The sequence below is a fragment of the Bos indicus genome, chromosome 3 (genome assembly GCF_029378745.1).
Source record: "Bos indicus isolate NIAB-ARS_2022 breed Sahiwal x Tharparkar chromosome 3, NIAB-ARS_B.indTharparkar_mat_pri_1.0, whole genome shotgun sequence".
In the NCBI taxonomy this organism is placed as follows: Eukaryota; Metazoa; Chordata; class Mammalia; order Artiodactyla; family Bovidae; genus Bos; species Bos indicus.
The window spans coordinates 33,689,741-33,714,295 of record NC_091762.1 but is presented as its reverse complement, the minus strand read 5'-3'; the positions used below and the strand labels follow the sequence as shown (position 1 = coordinate 33,714,295).

At 52.8% G+C, this 24,555-nt stretch overlaps 1 protein-coding gene across 1 annotated transcript; it reads left to right on the top strand.

Annotated features, from left to right (window-relative positions):
- The first annotated feature begins 13,308 nt into the window (after positions 1-13,308).
- On the top strand, positions 13,309-24,239 carry UBL4B (ubiquitin like 4B). The gene is made up of 2 exons (XM_019958386.2): positions 13,309-16,177; positions 16,522-24,239. The coding sequence occupies exon 1, from the start codon at positions 13,477-13,479 to the stop codon at positions 13,972-13,974; it is 498 nt and encodes a 165-aa protein (XP_019813945.2). The 5' UTR covers positions 13,309-13,476; the 3' UTR covers positions 13,975-16,177; positions 16,522-24,239.
- The last annotated feature ends 316 nt before the right edge of the window (positions 24,240-24,555 follow it).

The window sequence follows — 24,555 nt, the reverse complement described above, 5'->3', positions numbered from 1 at the left end:
AGGGCCAAACAAGATCTTCAAAATCCATTGTTTGATATACACTAACATATGTAAAACAGATAGCCAGTGGGAATTTGCTGTATGACTCAGGGACCTCAAACCAGGCCTCTGTGACAACCTCAAGGGGTAGGATGGGGGGGGGGAGGTGGGAGGGAGGCTCACGAGGGAAGGGACATATGTTTACCTATGGCTGATCCATGTTGATGTATGGCAGAAACCAACACAATGTTGTAATTATTCTTCAATTAAAAATAAATAAGAAAAAAATCCATTGTTTGAACACTAGTCTGACTGGCTCACCTGCCTGGCTAGCTCCAGAACAGGCTGAATATCTCTTAGGACAAGACCCTCCCTGCCCTTCAGGAGCATTTGCTAAGCCCCTTCTGAGGCTGATCCATGGTTACTCTGGCTTTAGATCAGTCAGTCCGTCAGCACCAACTTGGTGAGGCCTTATTCTGAGCCCTATCAAAGGATAGAGGGGCCAGTCAGAGGGTCACCTCAGAAGACTGCCTGGCCCATGGAGGCTGGGTGACCGGCTGGGCCTTGCTGAGATACCCTTGCCTCCCTGGTGCAAGGCTCCCTTGTTCTCCTTCCCTGCCCCATTGGTCACTAGGCCTGGGCTGTGATAATTCCCCACACCACAGCTAGAAACCACAAGGTATCAGTAGGTCAGGGGGAGGGGGACTAGAAATGGCCCGTAAAAGCCTCGGGCTCCCCATAAATGCAGAGCAGGGCTTTGAAAGCCCAAAGCACTTTTATGTGCTAGTTAAAGGGCCTTCCTGTTGTGTCGCCAGGATTTACAGGGAGGTGGGTGGGGGAGTGGGGTGAGGTGAGGCCAAGTGCAGCCTCCACCTACTGACACTCCCTGGGCTTTTCGAGCTTCAACCTTCTGGGTCCCAGAGGAGAAAGGAGGAAGGGGAGGGCTTCGCGACTTCTTGGCTGTCACACTCTATTTACCAAGCAGGGACTTCGAGGCTCCTCCTTGGCCCTTTGAGATCCTGAACCAGCTCGCTGGGGCAGTGATGACCAAGGCAGGGACGTATTCCAGGCCAGCAGCGCCCATAGCTGTGGGGAAGGAGTCCCTGGAAACAGGCAGAGGCCAGGCTACCCGTGTGGTGTTCAAGCACATAGGAGTAGGAGAGTCCAAATGGCTTTGTTTGGAGAGATTGTGCCATCACCAGTCTCACCGTGCCCTGTGTCTGATGCCAGCATTAAGGGATCACGGGGAGAGAGCCTGCATCTGCTCCAATCTCGACTCTGTGAGTTACTGATGCCTGTCCATCAACATGCCTCCATGGGACACCCTGTAGGAATGCTATGTCAATGAATTTAAACTTCAAAAAATAAAAAGGGAAAAGACCAATAAAGTTAGTGTGCTATTCTGGCTACCATCCGTCATGAAAAAATGAGTTTACTTTCCTCTCTGCGAGAGCTGAAAAGGACCCTCTCTGACCCGTGTGGAGGGGCGAGGTGCCCCTCTGAGTTCTTCCAGAGCATGCTGTGCTCACACCCACATGGGGCCTGCCAGCATCATGTGAAGACCCAGCGTGTTCTGAAGGATCAAGAACCCACCGCTGTGCATGTGTGTGCTCAGTTATGTCTGACTCTTTGTGATTCCATGGACTGCAGCCTGCCAGGCTCCTCTGTCCATGGGATTCTCCAGGCAAGAATACTGGAGTGGGTTACCGTTCCTATTCCAGAGGATCTTCCCAACCCAGGGATCTAACCCACCTCTTCTGTGTCTCCTGCATTGGCAGGCGGATTCTTCACCACTGTGCCACCTGGAAAGCACACCCCTGGAGCCAGGCATTTTGCGTGGTGATTCACTCACATCGTCCCGTATTGTCCCATTTCAACCTCCCACTTTTCTGCAAGGGAGACACCAGCATCCTCCCCATTTTATAGTTCAGAACAGAGAACTAGCAAATGCCAACCTCTTCTCCTGTATCAGACCCATTTGAGAAACAATATGTGCATTCTCCCCTTTCATCCTCCCGACCTCCCAGCTAGGTAATATCAACCCTGATTTGCTTATGAGGAAATGGAGGCCCACAGGAGTTCGTTGACTCAGGGAAGGTCCAGGTGGGTAGCACCCAGCCGAGTGCCTTACCCCTCCCTTTGTTTCACTGGAGCTGTGGGTCTCCCCCTGTGCTTGTGCTCAGATGCCAGCACGTGGGAGTGGGGAGAAGAGCCCCACTCCTCTGCTGATGTCTGAGGAGTCTCAGCTTTTGGCCCTCAGGCCTAACTTGTCTTTGTTTTTCTAACAGCCCCATCCCCTTGCTCTAGCTGCCCTCTCCTGGATCACTTCATCCCTCCTGGGGAGCAGCAGCCACAGCATTCTCAGCCTCCTGGGCGTGAGACCCTGGGGCCCTGTACACAGGCAGGGGGATTTCTGCATTGACCTCGCTCTGACCCCTGTCCCCAGCCTGCTGGCCCCAGGTGCCCATTGTGGCCTCAGGCCTCTGGCATTCTTCCCTGACGCTGCAGCTCCCCTCTGCTCCTCTGTGACCCTATTGAGTTTCCCCAGGTCTGGCCAAACACACACTGCCATATGGGAGAGAGTTACATTTCCTGTATATGTGTCAAAATATCTGAGCGGATGTGAAATAGATCAGACATGTATAAAAATAAACTTTTACGGGGTGACTGACTACTCCCCTCCAAGGGGAACCAGCGATGCACTCTTCATCTGGGGCCCAGAAGGTTGGCTAGGGTCATGGGGACCATTCCCCACACCCGGCTCCCCATGGCTGTGCCCCCTCACTTCCTCAGGCTAGGCACCGGCTCTTCTCCTGGAAGGCATTCTCCCAGGGGTCCACAGGCGTGGAGACCCTCCAGAAGAGGGCTGAAAGCAGCAAGCTACCTCTCTGGCCCCAGTTTCTTGTTGGGAGTAGCAGGTCTTGCTCTTTGAGTTCCCTTTCCTCTGGCAATCTATGATTCTACCACCCTGGGGTCCCCACGCTAGGCCACAGTAGGGCCGTCTCATCACCTCTTCTGTTGAGCAGAACAGGAGGGTTACACCTCAGTTGTCCTCTTCCTGCGGCATTAGTGTGAGGCCTGGTGGACTGGGAGCTCGGGGTTCTCTCTGTCTAGGCACCCCTGCTTGAGTTTACCACTAAGGCTTGTGAAAAGCATCTGTGTGTCAAGGTCATTTTGCCCATCCTCCTGCTTCTGGCTAACTGGTTCAATTAAACAAGGCTTTTTCTCTTTATTGGGCTTTCTGGGTGACGCTAGTGGTAAAGAACCTGCCTGCCAGTGCAGGAGACGTAAGAGACGCAGGTTCGATCCCTGGGTTGGGAAGATCTCCTGGAGGCTGGCATGGCAACCCACTCTGGTATTATTGCCTGGAGAATCCCATGGACAGAGGGGCCTGTCTACAGTCCATAGGGTTGCAAAATCCATAGGGTCCCAGAGTCAGACATGACTGAAGTGACTTAGCATGCACTCATGCACATTCTCTTTATTGCTAAAAGTTTACAGAAAGCAGCATACCAGCTTTACGTCAGAAAATTTCCCCCTAATTGTTACCCTAAATTCTTCTGCACCAAGATCCCTTTTTACCCTTCTCCTCAGTCATGAGCTAGAGAGGATGCTCTGTGGTTTTGGACAGCTCAGGAGATTCCTGCGCTGACCACTCTGTGACCTCTGAAGCAACTGAGGGGAGAAGAGCCTCTGTGCCAACCCATGAGATTCCCACCAGGCCCCATTCTTGGGCCACTGGTTTCTGTCTGGCAAAGAACCCAGCCTGATTACTTCTGTCTTTGCTCAGCCAAGGGGCCAGAGGGTCTCAGGGCTGAAGACAGATCTCCAGCACATAAACTTGGTCAGAAGCCAGGGTTTCGATTCCATTTCCCCACAACTCTCCAGGCTGGAGGCTTCCTCTTCTCCTCTTGGCTCCCACACCCTGCTTCCTGGTCCCGGGCTGTCACTGCAGACACACTACTCCTATAGACACCAGTATCTGATGGGCATCTGCAAGCCAGTGTCCAGAGTTAGGGCTACAAGACCAGCTCTTGGGCTGAAAGACCTCTCAGCTTCCAATCAGCCTGACTCTTCCATCTCCCGGCTACTGCCCACTGCTTCCCAGGCCTCTTTGAAGCACCTTGTGTCCAGACCAACTGAAAATGCCAGTTTTCAGATTCAGTTATTGAATCTGAGGTACAGAGTTCTGCTAAGCGGGAATACATGGCTATTAATATACTGAGTGTCAATGGGGGGCAGTATTTTGGAGAGGCCAAGGGAAGCACAGGTCTGACAGCTTGCTCATGGCCCCCTGGGTATTCTCTAGTTCTCTTCAAGACAAAGAGCCCCTGCCCTAACCCTAACCCTGCCATTCGAGACACTTAACTCTTAATCAGGTCCCTGTGAGTGAGAATAATGAGTTGACTTGTCTAGGAGCCCCAGGAGCACTTGTTAGTGAATGAACTTAATGTCCAACATGGTATTTTTACAGCTGAGAAGCTCTTGAGCCCTTGTTGGTGACCTCGGGAAGGCTATCATCTGGGAGTTCAGGCTGCCAGTCCAGCAGCTGGTCTCTTGGCTTTCATACCCAGGCTGACTGAGTTCTGATCATCTCCTAGGAGGTGAGGCAGCCCCTGATTGGGCCCACGTTCTTCCATTGGTTGATATACCCCATGCTGTTCCCTGGAACATCCAACCAGCTGTGGGCTGGATTAGAAATTTTCCCTCTTGCTTTTGGCTCCCGCCTCTTCTAATGACCAGCTGCATGTGGTTAGTGCTGTCAGCTAGAGGAGCAAGAAGTCACCACTACAGGATCAGCAGTCTGCCCAGCCCAGTGCCCCACCTGCCAGTTGAAACTCCTCGGGGTCATCCAAGCCCAAATCAAATCCAAGTTGACCAGCTGCTTTGTCAGCTGTAGCTTAGCACCTCTCTTCCTGACAGAGGCCTGCCTGCCGAGTCATTTGGTTCCCCCAAGCCCAGGCTCATCTGGTCTGTTTCCAGCTTTCTTTCATCTTTTCTCTCTGGACCTCCATTTTGGTCCCAGCATCTTTGGAGCAACAGTCACATGGGTGGTTATATGCCATCTTCCCTGGCAAGAGCCTGCCTATAACTCAACTCAGAGAAGGGGCAGGTGGGCAAGAATCTCAACTAAGGGCTGGCCTGAGCATCCTCAGGTCAACAGCCAGGCTGAGAGGGTGGCACAAACTTCCCTGTTGGAGGACCAGCCTTGGCATCTCCCCAGGAGCAACAAAGGGCCCCTTTGGTCCTGCAGAATGGGTGCGGCAGCATCTTTAAAGATGCCTACAGATTTCTCCACCCCGACCCCATGGCAGACTCATGAAACCAGCAAGAGCAGACGGGGTTCAGGGCAGCACTCTGTGGGCACCTCCTCTGTCTTCACTTTTAACACATCATGTTTGATCTTTGCTGCATAGTAGAGGGTTCCTGCCACTCTGATTGATGACACAGATCTTCAAAGGAGCTGTCATCCCTAGAGGGAGGGAAGATTAATCAAAGCTGTTCCCAGGGGGGTATCTATCCACCGATGCTAGGCCCTCTGGGACCCCTCTGTCCCTCAGCCAGGTCTCTGTAGCTGCCACCATTCCTCCTGATCCTGGAGCCCTTTTGCTTCTCCACTTAATCTGGCTTAGATGTGAAGAAATCTTTTTTTCTATTGTTACAGCCAAGACAAGACTATAATTGTTTTGTTTTAGGAAGCTAAGGGGGGAATGGGCTCAGGAACTGGAAGACACATGATGGGTTACAGAGCATCAGTCTTAGTGGAACCACAATCTGCCCCATAACACCGGACCTGGCCTCGCATATCAGCCCCCACCTCAGCCGCCAGGACCCTGTAGCTTTCCCTACTCCCTGATCCCAGATGAGGAAGGCAGATTCCTACTGGGCCCCACACATTCTCCCCTACCCCGATCTAAGGGCTTCCCTGGTGGCTCAGCGGCAAAGAGTCCACCTGCAATTCAGGAGATGTGGATTTGATCCCTGGGTCGGGAAGATCCCCTGGAGGAGGAAATGGCAACCCGCTCCAGTATTCTCGCCTGGGAAATCCCATGGAGAGAGGAGCCTGGCGGGCTATAGTCCATGGGGTCACAAACAGTCAGACACAGCTTAGCCACTAAGCAACAACAACCCCGCCCCAGGCCTCTGACACCATCTGACTGGGTGCTGCCCACAGCCTCCCAGAGGACTTTAACATTGGCCTGGGACAAGGCTTTTCATGGTTAGCCCCTGCATGCTGCCCTGACGGACATTTTTTTCTGCCTGAGCTTTCTCCCCAAAGCCTCGTATCTGTCCTTTTTCTAGGACAGAAGAACACAGCTTCTCCCCATCTCACCTGCCCTTCTAGTTGCCCCACCTGCCAAGTCTGAGTCCAGCCTGAGCCCCACCTCTTGCTCTGGGTAAATTGGCAGCTCAGAGTTCCTCCCCACTGTCTAGCGCAGACGTCTGGCACAGATTTAGTGTGTGAGGAATGTTTGTGGAACGCAGGCGTGGATGCAGCATGAATAACCAGCCCTGGCTCCAAGCAGCTGACCCCCCCCCACCCCACTCTCAGTCCCAGGACCCGATGATGGCTCCATCTCCGATGAGTCATTTTGCTGATTTCTGAGGCTTTGTAATGCACCCCTCTGAAGTTCAGAGCACATTTAGTATGTTTAAATGAGCGTCAGGTACCATGGCTACAGCCTGAAGCTGTCTTTTATCATCTGAAACCACACAGCCAAGGGTACAGATGGGCTGAGAGGACGCCCGGTGTGGCTCATGGTGGAAGCACCCCCAACTGAGATGACGGGCCACCAGCCACATGACGGACGGGGTCTTCACCAGGGAAGGGCCTGGGAAGGAGGGAACACCCGCTCAGCAGCAGTGCTGGCTGGGTGTTCCTACAGCCCTGGTAGAGCAGAGACGGTGTGGGAAAGAAAGCCCTTTGCGGACCCCAGCTTAGGTTGGCAGTGTGTGTGTGTGTGTGTGTGTGTGTGTATAAGAGTGAGCAATAGCTGAGGGCTGCTCCTATGGGGCGCCTACATGCACTGCAAGGATTTAGGGTGTGACGTGGATAATTCAGTTTTGGCTGCAGTCAAGAATTCTTGCGTGAAGGTGACTGGCCCCTGCCCAGTTATCCTGCCCCATCTCTCGCCCCCTGCCCACCCCACCCCTACCCACTCCAGCTAGACTGAGTCCCACACTCTTACACACGGGCTTGTGCCTGCCGGGCTCTCTCGGTCAAGCTCCTGCTCCCCTGTCAGACACACCAAGCACCCTCCTGGATGAAGCTTCTCTGACCTAGACCTCCCTCCTGGTGGAGTTGGGAGTTCCTTCCTCTCCATGGTCACGTTTATGCCCAGTGCTAAAATGACAGGTTTCTGTGTGTGCATCCTCCACACAGGGACATGTCTTCCTATCCTCTCTCCTTCCCTCAGCACCTGGCACAGTGCCCTGCTCAGGGTGAGCACCGATGTCTGTGCCTGGAGCACGGCGGCCCAGAGCATGACCCCTGAGGGTGGTGGGGGTGACTGCCATCTGCAGGAGGACAGGGCTCATCTCCACATGAGGCTCTGGACCCTGTCCCAGGACTGTGTGCCCAGGCCCAGAGAGGGTGGAGGCCCTAGGTCTGGTTGGTTAGAACTGCTGGAGCTGGCCAGGGAGGTCACCAGTGACATCTAGTGGTCACAGTAGGCTGCAGCCCCACAAGGGTTTCCAGAAGGTGTGAGTCTGAGTGGCATGATGTATGCACTGCACTGGGCTTCTGAGAGGCTCCCAGCCAGTGTGACATCTCCAGGGCGGCAGGCCAGCAGTGTAAGGCAGGACCTAAGTTGTAGGGTGCAAGGACAGAGGCCTGGAGAGAGGCTTGGCAGCCCACAGAAGCTGCAGCCACATCCCTGGGCTCCCAAGGCCCGCTGTGATCCCCTGCCCTCCATCTGCTCCAGCTCCCTCTCCCTGCCTGCCCAGGCTTGGGCCTATCTGCCTCAACCTTGGCCCCTAAAACCATGTCAGGGAGCTTTGGGTCCCCACTGGAGCAGCCACAGACCACTTGGGTACAGCTGCTGAAACAGCCAGTGCCAGCCAGCAGATGAGGGATGGATGACGGGCCTCATTTACCTACTGAACACCTGCGTGCCAGGCATCCTGGAGAGCACCCAAGGCCAGGGCCACCTAAAGAGCTGCCTGCTTGGTCCCAGGCCAGCCCTCACTAGCCTGGCCCTAGCAGCTCTGGGAGACCCCTCCTCAAGGGGCAGGGGTTCCCTGATCACTGCTACAGGCAGTGGCACAGACTCCACAGTGGTGGCCTGAGGGCAGGTTCAACAGGGGGCTGTGTCTGGGGACTGGCCTGTGTCTGGGGACTGGCCTGTGTTCTGCCTGCCTGCTGGTCAGCTCTCTCCCCTGCGGGCCTCGCAGAGCGCTGCGTGTGTGCTCAGGAAGTGCTGAAGGTGGGGCTGCCTGGCATGGAGGAGGCAGGGGCTGCTGGAACCAGGACTTCAGGCTCTCCACGTCTGAACTCCACTTTCTCTGCTAGTTTTTCCTGTGAACCATTTCCAGACTGTAAGGCGAGGGGAAGAGGGACACTGTTCTCAGCAGGGAGGCCTGCAGAGGTATTCACTGTCCTTTTTTTGCAGTAACAATTCCTTCCTGTTTCTCCTTCTCCCCCTCCTTCCTTTCCTGGCACAAATGTCCTTTTGTCCCTTCTCCCTGCCGCCTCTGCACGACTCCTCTGCCTGCCCCTCACTCCTCTTATCCCTCTGGACTCCTCTTCTTTCTGAGCATGGTCTGTGCTCAGCCTGTGCGTTCTCCACCCCCTCCTCTCTCCACTGTTTCTGTGGTTCCACCTGCCTTCCTTCTGCTTGCTTTGTCTCCATCCCCCCGTTTCTCAGTATCTCTCAGTCCCCCTCCAGCTAGCATCCCATCCCCCCTGCCCCACCTCCCCTGGAAGGCCAGCCTGACATTTCTAAAGTGTAATAATAACTTGATAACTTACCCGGAGAGTGAGGTGGGTAGAGGCATAATGTCCCTTGCTCATGAGCCTTTTGAGCAGCCACAGTCAGTGGTTGTAGATTAGCCAAAGCTCAGGGCACCGCCACTGCCAGCTGTCAACCAGCATCTCCTGGCCCCTTCATGCCCTTGGCCTGCCGGGTCTGCAGAGGCTGCTGGGCTGCCTACCTGTGCCAGCAAGAGGGCTTAGCCCATTTGTGGGGTATCACACGTGGGCATGTTGCTTCATGCAATGGAGTCTTCCCCTGACAGTTGGGGGTAACAGCTCACATTTCCAAGTTTTTATAAATACACAATGTCTTTATGGGTCAGGCACTGTGTAGGGTCCTGGGGGCATGACCTGTCTCTTGAGACCTTCACAAGGGAGGGGAGGCATTAGAGGAAGCAAATGAGATTCAAGGAGCAGGCTGCTCCAGGTGGCCCCAGGCTGGCCACTGGACCCTTGGCTTTTATCCTACAGAGTTCAAGCCCTTGTGTGCCAATGTCCCAGAGTCCTACACCAAGGGCTCCAGGCACCCAGGTGTTCTTCCTCCCCCTCCTCCTCTCCTAAAGACTTTATGCTGGTTTTCCTGTGACACGATTGCACTTAAAGTTGTTTGTCAGAGGGGCTGGGACCCACCGCTGACCAGCGTTCTCTCTGTACACATTTGTTCCTTTCCCTCAAGTCACAAAACCCACTCATTCCCACTAATCTTCCTCCCTAATTATGGCAATCGTTGTCTGATTGCCTGCTCTGATTACACAACTGCATTTTCTCATGCTAATTGCATAATGAAGACAAGCAATCGCCTGGGAAAAAATTATGAAATTTCCAAGCTCCAAATATGATTTGAGGGCCCAACAAGGTTCATCCATTACCCTCGCTGGGGAGGGCAACGGGGGCTCCATCACAGAGGCAGGGGTCAGTGGTGACCATCTCTCCTAATGGGGACATGCTAATTCTAAGGCTTCTGTCATGGCCCCCTAGCACACTGGGACTCTCTAGATCAGTAAGTGGATTTATGTGACCCAGCAGCTCTGGCCCTTGAAGCCTTGGTCACAGAGGTGCCAGTCTGCAAGTGGCCACTAGCTTTGAGGAGCCAGAGTCTGAGCTGTGGTCTCACCTGTTTCTAGAAGCCCAGGCCCAGCCTTTCTTCCCCAGTGGCTGGGGCAAGTCTAGGAGGTCTGGCTGAGGCAGGTAGCTGGTTCTTTTCTTCCTCCAAGCCCAGGACTCGGGCCCCTACTCTTTCCTCATAAATTCCATAGCCTGGGAGAGAGATTGCAGGCCACTCCCCTCCCCGTTTCACTTTCCTTCCATCTCCAGCAGAAGACGACTTAAACCTTGCCCCTAGGAAGCCTTTCTAGGTTAGCTCTGCTCTGGGCATTTTTCACAGTAGCTCCCCCCACCACAACCTTGTCCATCTCATGGTTTGTCCATCACAGGGTCCTTCCTTCCAGAGGCTGGGAACTCTCAGACAGCCGAGGAGAAACCTCATCCATCCTCAGCTCCCTCAGCAAGACAGACGTCCTGCCATCATGGAGTCCACGGGGCCCCCACGCACTGTATGAACATCTGCGATTTCTATCTTATTCCAAATGCACCAAGGGAGGTGGCTGTTTAAAGAATGCTATAGAAGGTCCTTTGGTAAAGACTGCAAACACTTTCTGATTTATTTTTTTATGTAATTTTGGATTTTCATTTCTCTGGGGGAGATGGAGAGGCTACAAGCAGGTTCATTCGCTTCCACAGCCTGCTGTTCTGGACCCTGCATCTGCCTGCACGGCTCAGCATGTTGAAATTTATCATCTTCATTCAACAAACGTGCATGTGAGGCCTTCTGTGTACCAGTCTTTGTGTGCTGGAAGCAGGGTTACAAAAACAGATGAGACCCATTCTCTGCCACTGAGAGTCAGTGAGGGAGACACAGATATGTATAGGTACATCAACACAAGTAATGTTCAAGGAGGGTAATGGCTGTACAGAGGCAGGTGGGATTACCTTCACCTAGGACTGGGGAAAGTAGGGAAGGCTTCATGGAGGAAGTGGGTTTTAACCAGCATTTAGAAGGATGAGCTGAAGCATTCTAATGAAACAGGTTAAGTAGAGGAAAAGGCTGGTGGGTGTGGCTGGAGTGGAGGATGCCAAATGAGGAAGCCTGAGGGGAAGCAGAGACAGGTCATGATGCCCTTGGATGCCAGGCTGAGGAGCTAGGTTTGATTCCAAAAGCAAAAGGGTGAAACCAGATGGTGTCACTCAAGAGTGCCGCGCAGTCAGCCGCCCCTTCCCCACCTCCTTCCTCCTCTCCTCTCCCGACCACAGGAGCCCTCTTATTATTTCTGTTCTTCCTCGGAACAAAATCCAAAATCTGCCCCTCCTTTGCATCTCCACCAATCCCAGCCCAGTTCAGACCCTCACTTTCTTCCAGCCGGTGGCTCAGAATTCATAGTGCGTCTCTTCCTTCCAGTCCTGCTCCCTCAGGGCCATTCATTCTTGGGGTGAGATTCCTGACTCTTTAGCTTAGTTTCTTGATGGACTAGAATTTGGTCACCTGCTGGAGGTGAGAACAAGGGTTTGGAGGAAGGAAGAGGGCAGCTGAGTCTGTGGCATTCATGGATGTTTTCTTCTGCTGTCCAAGGCTGCCAGAGTCAGAGGAGGGGGTGGAGGCAGGCGCAACCTGGGTAGAGAATCAGCCCAGTGCTGTGGAAGGGTGAGGTCTGGAAAGTCCAGGGCTGTTGGCAACAGTCTCAATCAAGTGTAGCCCAGGCCGCAGGGAGAGGAAGGAAAGGGGGAAGAAGAGGGGAGGAGAGGAAATAACAGGTTCTTGCCGGGAGCAGCCGTGGAGCACAAAGTGTCACGGAGAAGTGAGTGCACCCCTGACAATATTCCCCACCAGCTGCGGGACGTCAGCCAGGCCTCCACGCTCACTCATTTCCAGAGTGCGCCCATTGCCTTCCTCATGGACTTAAATGTGTTAGCACATTCACAGGGCTCAGCCCAGGGGAGCTTCAAGTTGAGCAGAAAACTACCGAGACCACAGAAGTTGCTGACACCAGAGGCCCCAGCATGTTCCTTCCTTACTGGCCTCGGAGCCGCGGGCACCCTCGGGCACACAGGGCACCGAGCAGATGTCGCAGGAGGCCAAACTTGTGTGCTGCCTGCTGGCAGTGACAGTAGGCAGCCCCACCATCTCCTCTGGCAGGTGGAGGGTAGGACAGTACCTGCCCCAGAGGCCGGGAGGATTCACTAAGGTCGGGCCTTGCAGCAGATGCTGCCGGCGGCCCAGCCTGAGCCCCTCGGCACTCCCAGTTGCTTAAGATGGGTTCCAGCAGATTCATTTCTGCAAAAGGGGCTGGGCCCTGGGTGGGGTTAGCTGGCTCTGGAATTCAAAGGTCACGAGGGATTTTTTTAGGTTCTAGGGTTTTATCTTGTCTCAACCCATGAGAGGAGAGTGTATCATCCCAGGTGGTCTGACCCTGGGGTGGGAGCAGCTAGCCTCCATTGCCAGGTTTTACAGTGACTTCTGTGTCCTGGCGCCTCCCTCAGGTAGTCTCATTCTTTTGGTTGAGTGGGCTTTAACTGCGCCAAGAGAGAATTATTTGTAAGTAGGGGATGGGGGTGAGATGGAAGTGGAGAGAGTTAAAGTTACTGCCAGCTCCTGCAAGTCTCTGCCTAAGGAGGGTCTTCTTTGGTCACTGGAGCTGGCTCTGCACACATTAAGACCACAGGTACCAAGTTAGCACCCCAAAGACCAAAGGCACGGATTCAGCTTCTTTACTTCCCCGACGCACGGCTGGTGTATTCCATGTGGCCTCTCAAGGTGCCCGCTGGGACTAAGAGCTCCTAGTTGACCACAGAGGCCATCTGCTCACTGATGCAGTGTGGACTGCCCACCCTTATCTGTCTCGCTTTCTCGCTCCTGCTTACAGGAGCATCCTGGGGTTACCTCCCAACTATGTATGTGCTTGAGAATCCCTGTCTCTGTGTCTGGGAAACCCAATCCAAGAGGGCGTGTCAAGTGTGTGACAGAAGGAGGACCCTTGATAAATTAAAGCAGGAAATATCTATCATGATATGATCTCTCCTTGGGGATGGGTCCCGGCAGAAAGGGCATGAAATAGTGCTGAATGAGGCAACATGGGTGTGTTTCCTTCTGCCGCCCTGTCCTTTGGGCCCTCCTGTCACACCCTCCTGCTCTCCTTTCTCCTAGTCCTACGTTCGCTTTCCCGACCCTCCTTTTTTCCTCTTCTCCTCTCATTTCTCCTCTAAAGGAGGAAGGAATGTTCTGTGTCCCAAATGCCCCCTCTCATTTCCCTAAAGTCCCACTCTGGAAATGAGCCCTCTGATAAGCAGCATTGTGACATCACCATGCATCAGCCAATGGCTGTCCTCTTGGGCCCGGCCCTCGGCCTCCTGGGACCACTGCCCTCCGTTGATAAGGAGAAACCACACACATAAACCTTCTCCTACAGAACCCCTTCACCCTCAGGGCAGCCGCCAGAGCATGGATCCCTCCTGAATCTGCCGGCAGCCCGATGTTCCTCACAGTCAAGCTGCTCCTGGGCCGGAGATGTAGCCTGAAGGTGTCAGGACAGGAGAGCGTGGCCATGCTGAAGAAGCTGGTGTCCGAGCGGCTGCATGTGCCGGAGGAGCAGCAGCACCTGCTCTTCCACGGCCAGCTGCTGGCAGATGACAAGCGGCTCTCCGACTACCGCATTGGGCCCAACGCCTCCATCAGCGTGGTCGTGCGGCCCCTGGAGAAGCCGGCGCCTGAGGACACCCGCCTGCCCCAGCCCCTGTGGCACCACCTGGGCCAGGTCCTGGCCAAACACTTTGGGCCCCAGGACACTGAGGCAATGCTGCAGCTGCTGAGGCGGGAGCACGAGGAGTGCCTGCAGAGGATAAGCCTGGGGGACCTGGAGCAGCTGGCGCGGTACCTCCTGACCAAGGAGCCACTCGCACAGCCCACTGGGGAGAGGGAGCCTGAGGTTCTGAGTCCCAATAAGGAAGAGGAAAAGGAGGCTGTTCAGTAAACCAGCCATCCTGCTTGTTTGCACACTCAAATTCACCCCGCCTCATCCTTAAGTTTCCCCCAGTGACTCCCCACAAGTTCTTGCTGGCATAGATGCATCTTTACCCCTTTTTGAAATTTCAGAGCAACTGGAGGGATTTTGGGCCTTTTTCTCCTCTCTTGGGCCTGTGGGTTCCCCTCTGAAACCCAGAGGGATTCCCTCCCCATCACTAGAAGCGGCTCTGGTCGCTCCACGGACAGCCCAAAAGGGGTGGTCACAGGCTGCCCCCACCCTCTGCCCCTCTGGGGGAGCAGCTCCTCCTGGGCTGGGCGGCTTTGCCCCTGCTTGTCCAGCAACAGCCCAGGCTGTCAGCACACCTCCTGGCTCAGAGTCTCCGTGTCTCTAGACAGACTGTCTTTCTCCTTGGGGGCAGAAAGACAGATAATGTGAGTTCATTTCTTCCATCCCCAGGCCATGGCGCCCACCCCCAGACCTCCGATGGCCAAGGGGAAAGGAGTGCCTGGCAGCTGGCACTTGCCCTCTGAGAGAGGCTGTCCCTACTTTCTGCCTGCTCGTGCTTCCACAGCGTAAGGGGCAGAGGCAGCAGAGGTAGGAGTTGGGGAGGGCTTCTGTGTGCAGGTCTGGTGTTCTCAGGGACACACACACACACGCGGGAGAGCAGGAAGCCGAGGCTTAGGCTGAAAAGGCAGTTTGCATTGTTGCACACTCACCGTGGTCAGCGTGAGCAGCACAGGGCCGCGCCCCACTGTGCCCTGCCCCAAATCTCATCAATCACTGGGGCTCACTGAGCCCCCATTTCCTGCCCATCACTGCCCAGGCTTCCTGGGAGCAAAGAGAGTACCAGTCAGGGCCCTTGCTCTCACAGAGCGTGCAGCTTCGGTGGAGAGGTCATACGTGTGACAAGTAAAGCAGCAACATAAAACCAGACTGCAGCCCGTGTGACTACATGCCCAGGTGCCAGCCACCACCTTGCAGGGCGCAGTCCTCACAGACTATAGAAAAGCCAGGCCCCTTTCTCTGTTCTGGTGTGAGAAGGCCCTCACCAAGGGCTGAGGAGCTCCCACAGCCCATGTGTGAGAGGGCAGGGCACTCACTGAGAGCCTGGTGCTCTGAAGTCCTGGCAGTGCTGTTATCACAGTGGGTCTGTGGAGAGGAAGGGAAATGGATGAAGCATAATCTAGAAAGGAACTGGAGGCACCCAAGTTCCAAGGCTTCCCAAGTGGCGTTAGTGGTAAAGAACCTGCCTGCCAGTGCAGGAGACATAAGAGACACAAGTTCAACCTCTGGGTCAGGAAGATCCTTTGGAGGAGGGCTTGGCAACCCACTCCAGTATTCTTGCCTGGAGAATCCCATGGACAGAGGAGCCTGGTGGGCTACAGTCCATGGGGTCACAAAGAGCTGGACACGACTGGAGAGACTTAGCACACACAGGCATACACAGGTCCCTGGGAAGCATCCTGTCCTTGGCTTATGGGGCCCCCACATCCTATTTGTTGGGGTGTTTTATAGTAGTGTTTACTTACCCCATAGGTGTTGAAGATTACAATTGAGAGTAGGGTGGGATCAGCTACAGGGCAGGGAGAGACTCCTGAAACTGTGTCTCTGCCATCAGGGGGTGGGGGAACCCCAGCTTATGGCTCCTCTCTAGGTCCTGCTCCCAGGTACCCCATCCTCTGTAGGAGAGACCTTCTGTGGAGCTTCAAGTATGTTCATGCTGGGCTGTGCCACGTATGGAGGGGGACAAGCCTATTATCTTTATATTAGGGGAACTAATAGCCCATTTCCTGGGAAATCTGTGAGTGATAAAAATAAGTGGGCCGTTTTATTCCTTTTGCCAAGAGGAGCTGGCACAAGGGGATGGGGGACGGCTTTGTTGTCTCTCTGGCTAGTGGGAGTGTCAGGGCTGGCCGGGAGCAGCCACCTCGGCTGGTAGTCCCCAGCGCTGCGGGGAGGGACTCCAGGCCCCACATGGGAGGAAGGAGAGTTGTTCTGCTCTGGAGTGCCTGTGATGGTCTCCCACTTCTGACTCCACCCTTCCCGGGGGGCCCTGCTTCCAGCCCTCCCCACAAAGCTGAGCCCAGGGGAGAATGTACTGCCTCGTGGAACTGAGCAAGAACTTGCCTCTGTTCTCTCTCCTAGGCATATTTTATTCAATGCTGCATTTCCCACTGTGGGGTTTGTCCCCTAATGGATGAACTTACAGGTATCAGGGAATATTGGGAGGCTGGGGGCAGAGGGGCCACTCACACTCCTGCAGTGGGTTAGAATCCTCCCCTGTGTGGAGAAACTTGGCTCCTATCTTGCCCTAGAGGTCCTTCCTTGTCTCAGTTTCACCTCATTTCAAAGGTGAATTGGAACCTATGCCAGCAAACCCACTGAAGGCTCCCTCCTCTGCTGTTACCATCTGAGGAGCCGTGGGAATGGGAGGGGGCACTCTTCTTAAACTGCAGCCCTGGGCATGTAGCCCTGCCACTTCCCCACAGCATCTCTCTCCTGCCACAAAAGGACACATAGATCCCTTTAGAGGTAACCGCTTTGCTCAAGTAGGAGTCATCTCAGGGCAGCCACGGCGTCTGGGTTTCCAGCTTTGTGTTCTCAGCCACATAGAAATCTGCCTTCTCCTCCAAGTTCCTGCCTGCATCACCAAAGGCCAACAGCCTCTATCCTCCGGTCCCTGGCGAAATCGTCTTTCTGATGGAAACAGGAATCACACCCTGGTTCATGTGCTATTTCATAAGTCCTTTATTCTTTGATGATACAGGTTGATGGTGGTCTTAGCATGGGCTATGCTTTGTGCTGGGGATCTAGGTTGGGCTCCCTGAGAAGACAGTGTAGGGAGAAGTGCGCCCCCTGCTGTCCCTGGTTGCTTGGTGCAGCAGAGGGGCTCAGGGAAGCCCTGCCACATAGCCTAGGATTGAGATGTGGAGATGTGTGTGTAACTGGCCGTATGATTTTTACTCTTAGCCCTGAGTGGTAGGGCAGGGAACAGTCTGTCAGGATGAACATTCTTGTAGATGTTGGTGAAGGAGAAGGCTTACAGCGTTTCCAGGGCTTCAGAGACGCTGGATGCCTGATGCTACAGTAGAACCAAGTCACAGGTCTTGCCCACATTCAGAGAAAGGGAATCTCACAAAGGGCCAGACACCAGTGGAGGATAGGGAAGGGGAAAAGTTGAAGGGTACCTCAAGGACTTTTCCTGACACCCAGGGGTCTACACATCACACTTGGAGAATTGTTGCTTGGCTCAGCACAGCCAGCATCTGACCTGGCTGGGTGCCCCATGACACCCAGAATCATGTGACATACCCAAGGAGCACACTGGCAAACAAACAGATACCCCCTCAACACCTCACACCCATAGGGTGTGGTCTGTAGTGGCAGAACCAGGTTTGCAGAAATGAGCTTTAGGCTCTGTTCCACTTGCAGTGTCTGGGTTCACATCTGGCCTATTGGGGTTCAGGCTGCTGGAGCTCAGGCAGTCCAGCCAGAAGATCCCTCACAGCAAATGCAAGGACAGAAAGAGGAGACTTTCCAGCGCTGAACCTAGGAATTCCTAGGGCTGCAGGAAGAGGTGGCCTGGACCAGCTTTGCACTATCCAAGCGATGCCTTATATGGTCAGGACCCAGGTGCTCACAAGACATGTAGGAACATGGAGATGGCCATGTGGGTGTACACACTTGTGTGCTGGGTAGCAGCTGGGCCTTGCAACGGTGTTCCACACTTGTACTGACATCAGCCCCCTCATGTCTGAGGGCAGAGACTCCTTTCTCTGTGTGAACTCTCCAAGGTGGCAAGTTTGCTTCTTACCCAGGCCAGGCCTGGATCACTCTCTCTGGGCTCTGAGCTGGGCCTGGGTGGTTGTGGTGTGGCCAGAGGGCAGGCTGCCCTGTGCTCAGGTCCAGCTGCCGAGCAAGCTCTAGCTGGTGGAGATGGCTGAGGTGAGAAAGCTGCAGAGCCAGGTCCTGGGCTCCTGGAGCAGATGATGTTCCCACCAGCTGCATCACCCTGCTCCTCCCTCTTGAGCCTTCCTCCTCCCTTGTCCTTTCTGCTTTTCTTCCTGTACCTCTTTTCCACCCTTTCCCTCCTGTTCGTGACCACATCTGGGGCCGAGTTGGCTGCACTGTGTGGACATCTGGGCGCTTTTTGGCTCTCCCTCTAATCTTTAAGTCTCTTTCCATCCACCCCTGCCCAGCTTCTCTTTCCTCCCATCCATTTCATCCATACTCACCCTTCTATTAAACCCCACCAGCCCTTCTCCCTGTCCTCCTGTGTGCTCTCTCTTGTATTCTTGTATCTACTGACTCACCCATTAGATAGGCGTGGACAAGGACCCAGAACCCTCTGGCTTTGATGATGTCCCCGCCCTCCACCCTACCTGTGCACAGGTGTGATACTAATTAATAGACATAGCTGTCTGGTGCTCGAGCACAATGCGAAATGGCCTCATTGCATGCATGCACCTTTTTTGCTGACGTAAACCCCCAAACAGACACACATCCAGAGAAAGGGCACAGGTATTCACACATACAGGGTTACCACGAACAGCCTTGCTTGAAGATGGACGTGCTGCCAGGAAGGCAGAACTGCCCAGGCAGGCGGTCAGGCAGTGTTGGCCAAGGTGGCAAGCTGCCTCTCACAGGCACTGTGGCCAGCGGGTTGGGTGCTGGGTCCCCGTGCTTCCCCTCACGGCTCTGTCTGGGCCAGTCCAACTGTACTGGCACCCTCATTCTCCTTCAGCTCTGCCTCCCTCTCGGAGGTGGCTTGACTCCTGTGGGCTCCAGGACTGTAAATCCCCCTCAAGAACAGACTGTAACCCAAGGAGCCAGCAGGAAGCCCAGGCTCCCAGCATGCTCCTACCTCCTTGCTCTCCACCGCCTCCGACTGCACTTCCCATCACAGTGATTGAGTGGCTCCCCGGCAGCCTTTAGTGGCTCCCCTTGCCCTTGTAGATGGATGATAAATCTGAGGTAACTACTGTCGGTTGCTGGCCATAAACCCGTCACGGCCTGCTGCAATGGGGCCAGGCCTGCCTGCAAGGCCTGGCAGAGTCGGTCTTGTCAGCCAGCTGCCCTTGGAGAAGTCCCAGGGCACCCATGCCTGGGATATTATTTATGAGCCTCAGACTCCAGGATCAAAGCTGCTGTCCATCAGATAGGGCAGGAGGGAGGCCCTCGGAGCCCCCTCCTCAGCCTCTCATCTAGATAATTTCAGGCCATTGCCACTACTTAAACTTGAGTGACCATGCATTGGAGAAAGCCTTGGTCCTCTCAGGATCCCCTGAACCCCCTTCCACTTTATTTCCCTGACCAATTCCCAGTGTACCCCCTTACACACACACACACACATGCGCGCGTGCACACACACACACACACACACACACACACACTAGAACAGAGTCCACACACTGGACTCTGAAAGGCTTTGGTGACAGAGTTGGGGCAACAGAGTGGGCTTTAACTTGGAGGGCTGTCTTTCCTGACCGCTGCTGCCCCTCTCTCCAGCACGGCCTGCCTGAAAGGAGGAGTATTGGGGTGCTCAGACCCTAGGACTTTGTCCATGTGACCCTGACATCACCAGGAAGAGAGTTTGGGGGAGGACGTGCATTCATCTTACCCAGAGGGAGGAGTCTCTCTACAGCCTTTGCATCTCTCTGTGTTGGCTTATTTCCTGGGCCATTGTAGCCCCAGACACCCCTCCTCTGTGCTGTGAGTCTGGCAGCCCGTGAGGAGATGGAGGCGGATGGTGAGAACAGTGTGAGGCCTGGAATCTGAAGATTTGAGACTGAGCTTGAGATACTCCTTTAATTGGGAGGTTTGGTTGCTTGGTCTGACTCATCTGTTCAATGCCCTCTTTTGGGGTAGTAAAGAGCACCCAATGTATGAGAAGTGTTTTATGAACCCTAAAGTGCTCTGCAGAATTAAGGCTTATTCTACCCCTGCCCTCCACCCACATTGATTTCTATTGCAGTCAGCAGAATGCACTCTGACCAGTTCATACCTAAAGGGGTGTATTGCATGGAGGGGTTATGGTTTACAGGATCCCTGGGAGGGCCAAGTGACCAGGTTTGGACACTTAGCCAGGAGGGACACCCAGACTGCCATCTCACCTACCACTTGGCTCCTTGGGTTCCAGGGATGATCCAGAGTCCCCATGACAGGTGTGCCCTGGACTCTGCTGTCTCCAGCCCCGCTTTGAAGAGCTGCCTCTTCTGAGCTGGCCCACTTCCACCTACAAGTACCAGGTGAGTGGTCTGCCTGGAAGAAGCCAGGTTGTGATGAAACCTTAGTTGAAACAGAGTCTTAGACATGTGGATTTTAACTTTCCAAGAAGTTAGTTGGGAAGGTTGATCTATGGGAAATTTTATGGAACAAATGACCCAATTTCTTCAACAGGAAGAAAAAAATGAGCAAGAAAGAGGGAGAGAAATTTATAGATTAAAAGAAATTTAAGAGGTGTATCAACTAATCACAATGGATAGAGTTAGTTAGATCCTGATTTGAGCAAACTTAAAAAACAAAAGGCAAGGGACTTCCCTGGCGATCCAGGGTTTAAGACTTCACTTTCCAATGCAGGGGATGAAGGTTCAATCCCTGGTCAGGGAGCTAAGATCCTTCATGCCTTGTGGCCAAAAACCTAAAACATAAAAATAGAAGCAGTATTGCAATACATTTGATAAAGACATTAAAAAATGGTCCATATGAAAAAATATTTTTAAAAAGGCAAGACCATGGGGAAATATAAACACTGACTGGATATTTGATGGTATTAAGGAATTAGTGTCCATTTCTAGGCGGTGAGATATTGTCATGGTTATATTTTTAAAAGTCACCTTTTAGAGAAGCACGCTGAAGTACTTCGGGGTGAAATGTTACATTAGATTTTTTTCAGAACAATCCAGTGAACTGGGACAGAGGAAGTTCCTGCAGTGACAGAATGATAGCAGGGTGACTGTAGAAACTGGGTACATGAGGGCTTGAGCATACTACTCTATTTTTGTGTTGGTTTGAAATTTTTCATAATAAAAGCTTATTTTAGAGGTTTACTTCAGCAGCGGCTAAATTGCTGAAGCCTTGCCTCCCGCGGACTCCTTACTGTGGGGCTCTTAGAGTGAGAGCAGTAGCTGTTTCACCGTGATGTGCCGACCACCAGTCAAATCCCGTCTTCTGGGGCTAACTGACTCTCTGTTGTCTGGAAATGCAACGTGTTCGGAAACCAGTCCCAGATTCTCATATCCTCGAGGGTTTCTTGCTTGGAATCTCTTCCAATACCAGTCTGGGAGAACAGATTCCACTCTGGCTGATTTAAGCAGAAAGGAATTTATTAGAGGATATTAGGTAGTTTATAGAACCTTGGAGAGGGCCAAGACATCACAGAGCCAGGAGAATTCCATGAGCATCCCATGGGGCTGCCCTGGTGGAGACACAGCTCTGCTGCCTGTACCCAGGGAGCAGGCACTGGAAACCTCCACAGCTCACCCAAGAGGCTTTATCTCCCCTGACCCCGCTTCTGCCTTACATTTCTTTCTGCCTCCACACCTATCTTCCCCAGCCCTTCCAAGGCTCATGTAGGAATTTTCCTCATGGAACTCGGTCACTCATGGGCCCTAGCTGCAAAGAAGTCTAGGAAATGTAGTTCTATGTTTTCCAGCATCTTTAGCACAGGAAAGCAAACTCTCTGTTTCAGTCTTTAAAAGAATTTTTTGCCTGGCTCCCTAGATCCCAGAACAGTGACCTAACCTTGGCACCGGGCTATCTTTTGTTTAGGGCTGCCACGACTAATGTTATTCAGCTCAGGCGCTGGCAAGGCATATGTTCTGCCCATACCCTTAACATGAAACATCTACAGAATTCAGAGTTTACAAAGAGCTCTTACATACTTTTTGCCTTTTGATCCTCTCATCAAGCTTGGAAGGTTGGGCTCACCAACCTCATTTTGGAAGGGAGGAGACTGACAGAGAGGGTAAGTCAGGGAGCTGGTAGATAGCAGACCCAGAATCTGAGTCCTTTACTCCCCTTCCCCACTGCGCACCTATCTGCATGAGAGAATTTATTGCAACTGTCTTGTGACTTGATTTTGCTTCTGTGGCTAATTGTCCTTCCTCTGTCCCAAGGTCACCCAGGCAGGCTTTTGTGCCACCTTTCCTTACACCAGTTTTAGGGAGAGATGGCAAAGAGCAGTGGTTGGAGCACAGGCCCTGGAGTCAGAAAGCTGGGAGATGCTTGTGAGCTGAGCTGACCTTGGACACGTGACTTCAGGCCTCTGTTTCCCTCATATGTAAAAGTGGTTAATAATAATAGCGTCTTATTAATAGGATTAAATGAGGCAACATAAGTGATTAGTAGACAATAAATATTCAGTAAGTCTGTTATTGTTACTACAACAGTTGGTTGTCAGGGCACCTAGAAGACCACTTTTACCCTTTCCTGGATTTTGTTTTGTAAAAATACAGGTTCATATGGCTGAGTCATGTTGAGGTTTGACAGAAAACAAAATTCTGTAAAGCAATTATCCTTTAATTAAAATAAATAAGTAAAAAATCATCAGATCAGATCAGATCAGTCACTCAGTTGTGTCCGACTCTCTGCGACCCCATGAATTGCAGCATGCCAGGCCTCCCTGTCCATCACCAACCCCCAGAGTTCACTCAGACTCACGTCCATCGAGTCAGTGATGCCATCCAGCCATCTCATCCTCTGTCGTCCCCTTCTCCTCCTGCCCCCAATCCCTCCAAGCATCAGAGTCTTTTCCAATGAGTCAACTCTTCGCATGAGGTGGCCAAAGTACTGGAGTTTCAGCTTTAGCATCATTCCTTCCAAAGAAATCCCAGGGCTGATCTCCTTCAGAATGGACTGGTTGGATCTCCTTGCAGTCCAAGGGACTCTCAAGAGTCTTCTCCAACACCACAGTTCAAAAGCATCAATTCTTCGGCGCTCAGCCTATTTCACAGTCCAACAAAAAAGAAAAGAAAAAAATACAGGTTCATTGAGGGGATTATGCTGAGGGAGATGGTGGAAGGGAAGTTTGGAGGAAAACAAGCTAAAGAGCAAGGAATGGGGCTTCCCAGGAGGTTGGGAGGAGCCAGAGGACAATGGCAGCAAGGTGACCTGAGAAAGTTGACTCTTGGCAGAGACCAAATGAGGACTGGTCATGAGCAGAGCTGTGTGGACAGTGCACACAGAGGGGCCAGTGGGCCCTTCCCTGAATGTGCTGTGATGTGGGCAACTCCAGAATCTTTGCTCACCTCTAATGGATAGTGGAGAAGGAAGCTCCAATAACAATGCCTTGAATTCCCTCTGCACTGGTAGGATAGAGGCTTGGGACAGATTTAATTTAATTGGGGGAAAGAAATGGGGCTTTTTAAGCACCATATGCAGGAGAGTAAAATCCCCTGTTTGTGACTTCTTATCTTGTTGTCATCCAGAATGGGCCCCAGCAAAACCAACATTTAGGCAAAGATTGTTTCACATATCTGGGTCTCTATTCCTTTGCCCTTTTCTAAAATGCAGCCAGAAACTGAAGCTTTTCTCTCCTCCCTCCGCTTATCAAACTCACTTTCTGGTGAGGATGTGAATGAATCAGGTCAACACAGGCTCAAATCCCAACTCTGTCACTTAGCAGCTGTGTGTGAGGTTAGGTAAGTCAACAATAAAATAAATTCCCTTCAAAGAGCTGTCATGAGGATTACATGAGACAATGGAATTTAAATGTGCTTTGTAAACCGTGACTGTATGTTGACAAGAAGTGTCTTTATACAGATTTAAGCAAGTGGGATGTGTGATGGCTTCCTGGTAGCCTGGCTTGGCTACAGAATCCCCGTGTGCTAGTCTTTCATGGAGTTGGACAACAGAAAGAAAGTGGCAGCTATTTTGTAGCATATACTTCCCATCTGCTGCTGCTGCTAAGTCGCTTTAGTCATGTCCGACTCTGTGTGACCCCATAAACGGCAGCCCACCAGGCTCCCCCAGCCCTGGGATTTTCTCCAGGCAAGAACACTGGAGTGGGTTGCCATTTCCTTCTCTAATGCATGAAAGTGAAAAGTGAAAGTGAAGTTGCTCAGTCGTGTCCGACCCTTAGCGACCCCATGGACTGCAGCCTACCAGGCTCCTCCATCCATGGATTTTCCAGGCAAGAGTACTGGAGTGGGGTGCCATTGCCTTCTCCGACTTCCCATCTACCAGTTACTAAATCAAACACTAACTCAGGTGCTGCTTTAAAGGGCTTTTACACAGGTGGTTCAAGCCCCTAATCAGTTGACTTTAAATTATGGAGATAATCCTGGGGGGCTTGGCTCACTGTGTTGGAAGCCCTTTTTGGCACCAGAGACCTTTTTGGCACCAGAAACTGGCTTCCAGTTTCGTGGAAGACAATTTGTCCAAGGACTGGGGTGGTGGAGAATGGTTTCAGGTTGATTCAAGCACATTGGATGTATTGTGCACTTTATTTCTAGTATTAATTAACTCCACTTTATATCAGCAGGCATTGAATTCTGGAGGTTGCGGATCCCTGCTTTAAGAGAAGGCTTGGGGGACTTCCCTGGCGGTCCAGTGGCTAAAGACTCTGTGCTCCCAGTGCAGGGGGCT

What these genes read in the sequence shown, in the direction of transcription:
- UBL4B (XM_019958386.2), top strand. Translation starts at nt 13,477, where the DNA reads ATGTTCCTCACAGTCAAGCTGCTCCTGGGCCGGAGATGTAGCCTGAAG.